The 6,381-nt window shown below is 28.1% G+C and overlaps 2 protein-coding genes across 2 annotated transcripts in view; one reads left to right on the plus strand and one right to left on the minus strand.

Moving 5' to 3' along the window:
* The window catches only part of LOC126852303 (uncharacterized), a 67,046-nt gene extending 63,566 nt beyond the window's left edge, over positions 1-3,480 (plus strand). The window contains exon 3 of the mRNA XM_050596967.1: positions 2,999-3,480. Coding sequence (XP_050452924.1) covers positions 2,999-3,027 — 29 coding nt within the window. The 3' untranslated portion in view covers positions 3,028-3,480. The remainder of the gene's footprint in view (positions 1-2,998) is intronic.
* Positions 3,481-3,620: 140 nt separating this feature from the next.
* LOC126852262 (ruvB-like 2) lies at positions 3,621-6,156 on the minus strand. Its single transcript, XM_050596872.1, has 7 exons — positions 6,036-6,156; positions 5,518-5,625; positions 4,994-5,428; positions 4,484-4,916; positions 4,145-4,413; positions 3,958-4,063; positions 3,621-3,888 (listed from the first exon to the last, which is right to left on the minus strand). Exons 1-7 carry the CDS (start codon positions 6,039-6,041, stop codon positions 3,851-3,853), a joined length of 1,395 nt encoding a protein of 464 aa, XP_050452829.1. The 5' UTR covers positions 6,042-6,156; the 3' UTR covers positions 3,621-3,850.
* Positions 6,157-6,381: the final 225 nt, after the last annotated feature.

Genomic DNA, 6,381 nt, shown 5'->3' on the forward strand with positions numbered 1-6,381 from the left:
TAAATAAAATCTTTATTTTAATCTATCGGGAAAATTTTGGTTTGCATATGTACTCACAAATTATTTATATATATATATATATATTATACAAGATTATGTGTGATTATATGTATACTGTATACTGTATATATAATTATATATAATTATATATAATCATATATATTTGTATATATTTATATATGAACATATTTCATATATATTTATATATATATTTTGCTTTATATATGTTTTATATAAATTTATATGGGCCATTTTTTTCTGGGTTACATGAGTTAAATGAATTAATTGTAATTATGAAAGTTAAAAATTTTTGAATTTTTAATTTAAATTATTTAAGTTAATTTAAGTTAGATTTAAGTTAATATTATTATTATTATAGTTATTATATTGATTGTTTGTTATTTTATTTTAGATAGAGAAGTATCATTTATCTATTAAGTATAATTCTATCAAAGATATTTATTAAATTTTCACGTATATACGTATCCATATTCATTAAGTAACTATCAAAGATATTTATTAAATATTCACGTTTTTAGCGGTGAGAGGAGTGTTCTACACGCTCGTATATAGCTTTCGTAGAGTGTCCCTCCCACCGCTTTGCCGCGCACCTAGTATCGCGATACAGTAGGATGTCTCTTCTCGTCGCGCGTTTATACAAGGCGGATTAGCCTATCTTTTTAAATTAATTTCTTATTTAATTGTCGTGAAAATCGCAAAAGGGTAGAGGACTTTCCTATTCAGTTTAACATGCTTTACATGCACATGAGAGGTGATCCGCGAATTATGGGACACCCTGTATACATCTCTCAATATATATTTACGGTGTGCATATAGGACTTACAATTTAACAGCGCTTCCGAACGGCCTTAACTTTTAGAGGGGTGTTCATGGCAAGAATATTCTCGGTGGTCTGCCGCTGCTTTCCGAGAGGTGGCGATCGCGAATCATTCAATATTTCTATCAGGTAGACCTGAGATCTTTGGCACAGAGAGCAGACGTACAACTCTCTGAGCCACCATATTTACATATATATTTCAATAAATGACTAAAAGCTGTAAATTCTGCTCAATTTCTGCTGTCAATTTGCTATCAGATATTACGCGCGCGCAGATCTTGCTCGGTTTTTGCTGACAATCTAATGTCATGTTAGCAGACCCTGCTCAATTTCTGCTACCAATGTGCCATCTGCAAATCTTGCTTGGTGTCTGCCGCCTACTGACATCAAACTGCGTTGCGCAAAACCTGTTCAGTTTCTGCTGCCAATCTACTATCATAATTCTCTGCAAATCTTGATAGGTTTCTTCTACTGATCTACAGTCAAATTATATGTCAGCAGGTCTTGTAATATATTTCTGCTGACATTCTGCTATCATTATATGCAAGGGCATAGCCAAGATTTGATTTAAAAAATAAAATCACAAAATAACATATAATTTTTTTATTAAATAATATTAACTAGAAATAATATAAGCTAGAAGCATGCGTCTAAGTTTTTTAAATATCTATCTAGTATCTCTTCTATGTTAATCGACGAAATCAAATTTTTATGAATGTACATTTGTGTCTGTTTAGTCTTACTTCACTTATTGTATTTCTTAGATAGTTTTTAAGAATTTTTAATGTTGAAAATGAACGTTCAGCAGAGGCCGTGGTTACAATTTTATTTTTCTTTCCGCTTTCAATCTTTCATTTTCATATTTGGTTCTAAAACTTGAGGGGATGGGGGGGGGGATTTATCCCGCTAATCCCTCCCCCTGGTTACGCTATTGATTATATGATATATCAGATTTTGTATACAATCTGCAATCTTTCTGCTGACAAAAATTTATAGCAGATGTTTGGCAAAATCTATTCGAATAGACTTTGCTAACTGGATATATATGTTTAGTGCAGATGATTTTGCAGTATAAATCTATTTTTATAGCTGAACTTGCTGAACTAGTTTTTAGAACTTATCTTTCTCTTTCTCTTTCTAATGTGGAGAGAAAAAGATATTGAACTGTAATCAGTTGTAATGTAGTCAGTTCAGCTATAAAGAATAGACCTTATGATGACTTTAAGTGGAAAAATAACGGATCATAATTTTGAGATGACATTTTTATTAAAATTTAATAGTAATTAAATGTTTTTAAATTGTTTTAATTTATTGTTAGAGTATCTAACAATTAAAGATAAAGATGAAACGCTCGTGTGCAGATAGAGTAAACAAGAAATTCCGCTTAACTGAATCTTCTTTAATTATTAATCGTTTTGTTTTTAAATACTATAATATTTTTAATAAACAATTATAGTATATATATATATATATATATATATATATATATATATATATTTAAATAAAAGTAATATCTATATATTTAAATAAAATATATATTATTAATTATTATATAAAGAAAAATAGTTTATCTCTGTTATAAAAGATCACCTTTTTATTATATATTATCTAAATTTAGAAAGTTTAATTTAAAATGTACAATTAAAAAATTTATTATATAAAAAACATATTTAATTTAGCATAATTGACTTTTAATTTTTTAATAAGTTAATATTTGTTTAAATAGCTTTTTAACATGAACTTAATTAATTTTTGGACCATTAACTTTAAACTTAACTTAGTTGACAAAAAAAATTAACTTATTCCATCTTTCAAATTGTAATACACGCGTTATATCATCAATTTCTTAACAATTTATTAAATAAATGTGTATAATAAATCTGTGTATTATAAATATATAATTAAAAGAATAATCACATATGCACATTAAATTTTCATGTAAATATTTGTTAAAAAGTTCAAAACATTCTACCAACGTTTTATATGAAAGAATGTTTGAATATATTCAAAATGATCCTGACAATAGTATGCTGTTTGAAAAAATATCCAATTATTTAGATAAATACACGGATTCACGAAAACAAGTTTTCTACATCATTTATATAATGATTTTACATATTTTACACATTTTATTGATTAATATCAATTTCTTTTTTCTAGTTAAGAAAATCCAGGAGAAGAAGACATAAGAGATACACTGCAGTCAAGCATAAATGGAGACGAATATATATATTGTATTTAAATCACTATAGTAAATACTTTATTCGCTATACAAAACCATAAAAAATGAGATTTTTTTGCAGTAAAACTCGTACTATTTTTTTTTTTTTTTTCGATTCATGATTTGTAAACTTATTCAGCAACAAAGCAAACCTGAATCTGATAATAGATAAAATATTTAAACAATGAAAATAAAATATAGTTTCATATTATATTATGGCTGCGTTCCCACATTCAGTATTGAAAATCTATAGTGTATGTGATATAAACTATAAATTTTCAGAATTGATAGTGAATATGGAAATGCAGATATAAGCTATATCTAGCCTATATCTACTAATACGGTTAAGAGAAAAACTCGACACCAAAAATATAATATACCTCCTCTACAAATGTTACAATTATTAATGATACTTTTATTATCAAAAATGTATTATTATCTACAAGATGTTAAATCAAAATTAATAAGTAGTGTTATGTATCTAAGTGTGCAAATGTTACATCCACTTTACTAAAATTGTGAACTGTAAAATATATTTGTTTATTTATTAAGAGATAAAAAAATAATGCAAAACATTTATTTTTGATAAATTTGTTAATACATAATTAACATATATGAACAATATTTGCGCTAATAAGTATCGTAGAGTAATAATATTAAGAGATGTTTCAATTGTTTTTATATTTAATAAAAATTTTTATTATTAATCTTTGTAAATTATAGATGTTAATTATATTGTAAAATATATAGCACTTAATAAAAAAATTCGATTTATGCGCTTTTTTAATGTCCTATGGAGAAACGTCCATATTTTCCCCAGTTGAAACAGCTGAAACAATTAAACAAACTTTAAATATATAGGAGAGATAAATTACACATAATAATTACATTTACTTACAGAATTCATTGAACATAAAATCATCTTGATATTCCTTGAGAAATTGCGTAGATCTATTTTCATCAATAAACAATGAATAAACACGTTTTACATCTTCAATACTGACCTAAATATAAATTAAAAAAAGAAAAATTACAATAATATCTGAATACATGATGTTATAAATTACATCACATATACTACTTACTTCTGTAGTCTTTCTTCGGCGACTAACTAAAGAAGCCGTCGTAATTAATTGTATCGCGTATCTTAATGACGTTTCCAAAGCGATTCTTGTTAACACTGTCAAGGCATCATCAGCCATTTCGCAATCTTCTTCCTCGCATCTTATTTTCAAAATTTCCTTCAGTTCTTTCTCTTGATATGGGCTTGTTGGAACAATAATCAAACGATCCAATAAATCAATTGGAATACCATGAGGACTCTTATAATTTGTGCCTCTGATTCTCGTAATACCTAAATAATTATAAAATATTATTAACAGTTCTTTGATAACATAATTCTTTTCTATTTTTTTTTTTTATACCTCTGTTTGTTGCCATGATCACAACTGGAGCCATTTCATTCTCCAATGCTCGATTAAGAAACGAAAAACATTCAATATCCAACATGTGTACTTCATCGACAAATAGTACACCTGGCACAATTTCTGCCTTGCCTTCTTCCCGCCATTCGGCAACTTTAGCATTTATTTGATCTCGCACCTCTGATTTAATTTCTCCAGTATCTCCGGAAAACAGCGCTAGGAATCCATGGGTTCTGCTGTTTATTACATCAATTTCATGTAAAGTCACTGTGTGAACAACTTCCTTGCGCTTTTGCAATTCACCCTCAGGACATTGTACAAAACGGGTTTGTGAACCAGTTGCGTCATAATCTCGAGCTCTAGTAAAGGAACGTCCGAGTCTGTTGATCTTCCCTGTTGCTTTATCGATTGTTATAACATCGCCAGCTTGTACCTAAAAATAATGCAAAATCAAAATGAAAATCAATTATTTATAATATAAATATAAAAAATATATATAAATGCACAAACTTTTTCTTTCATTAAGCAATCAATCATTTTATTTCCTAAATCATATATTGTTTCCATCTCGGTTGTTTTTAATGTTAATTTGCCAACTTTTACTCCAACCCCAGTTGCTGGCCTATCGACTTGGATCTCCACAACTTCACCTTCTATAATTTCTGTCTCTTCTTTAATTCTGACTCCGATAGATTTTCTAATGGCCTGAGTTAAGGCTTCTGTTTTACTCATTTCTAAAGAATAAATTTCAGAACCAGCCATTGATGTAAAAGGGGTATCTATGCCTAGAGCTTGTGCCATTCCCATAGCAATAGCTGTTTTTCCTGTGCCAGGTTGTCCAGCTAACAAAACCGCACGACCTGCTATTTTGCCATCTTTTATCATCTCTAGAATAACACCAGCAGCCCGTCGTGCCATAAATTGGCCAACCATACCTTGAGATACCTAATATAATATATAATTAATAATTACAAGACTTAGCTTACTTTATTATTTAATTAATAAAAGTGTTTTTGCACAATATAAATAATTACATTACGAGGCTCTAAACTATCATTTAGTCCTAAACCTCTGATGTGAGAATGAGCACCAATACGCTCTATTTTAGTAATTTCACGAACATCTTGGATATTAGTAATAACCTGAAAAAAATAATAATTAGATACATCAACATATCAAAATTTTCCAAATCTGTATATATGCAAAATATATGCATAATTGCAATGAAATTGATCAAATATTTGGTTGCTATGCCAACTGATGTAGAGCATAAAATATCGATTATTAAACTCTTACAAAAAATGTTATAAAATAAAACATATAAATACACTAATGTTTTATACAAAGTATAATACAAATAAAATATATTGTAAATATATCAGACACAAAAAAGGTATAGGTTAATCGATATAAATAAGAGACATTGTGTTTATTGCACTAAACTTATAAAATTATTTTAAAAAATGCATTTATAATTTATTTAGATAGTAAAGTTAGTAGAGTATTTGTAGTAAAATTTGTAATAAATTTATTTAAATAAGAAAATTCTTACCGCCATGCTTAATAATAATACATGTGTTTTCTAAATCTAATATAACTACGAATATAACGCAATCTCCTCGTTGGCATTGGCACCAATGTTGTTAGACAGGCCCATGAACACAGTATCTACAGTAGCGCAACTCTCCCGATTTTGTGTGGCCAAAATGGAGTGCGCATGCGCGAAATAAGTAAGTTCGCTAGTAACACCATCTAAACTTCTGTAACGTCCAGCCAATTTTAAAAAAACTTATTTTAGCTAGTAATTAAGTACCGCTTTTACCTCTGCAAAATACCTGTGGAATATAGAACAATTATTTAATATCCATTTGCTTTTATTTCAATTGTTAACTAATTTC

The sequence above is a fragment of the Cataglyphis hispanica genome, chromosome 10 (genome assembly GCF_021464435.1).
Source record: "Cataglyphis hispanica isolate Lineage 1 chromosome 10, ULB_Chis1_1.0, whole genome shotgun sequence".
Lineage (NCBI taxonomy): Eukaryota > Metazoa > Arthropoda > Insecta > Hymenoptera > Formicidae > Cataglyphis > Cataglyphis hispanica.

Coding starts and splice junctions, on each gene's coding strand:
- LOC126852262 (XM_050596872.1), bottom strand. Junction 4,917..4,993: donor ATTGCTTAATGAAAGAAAAA/GTTTGTGCATTT, acceptor CATTATTTTTAG/GTACAAGCTGGCGATGTTAT. Junction 4,414..4,483: donor GATCATGGCAACAAACAGAG/GTATAAAAAAAA, acceptor ATAATTATTTAG/GTATTACGAGAATCAGAGGC.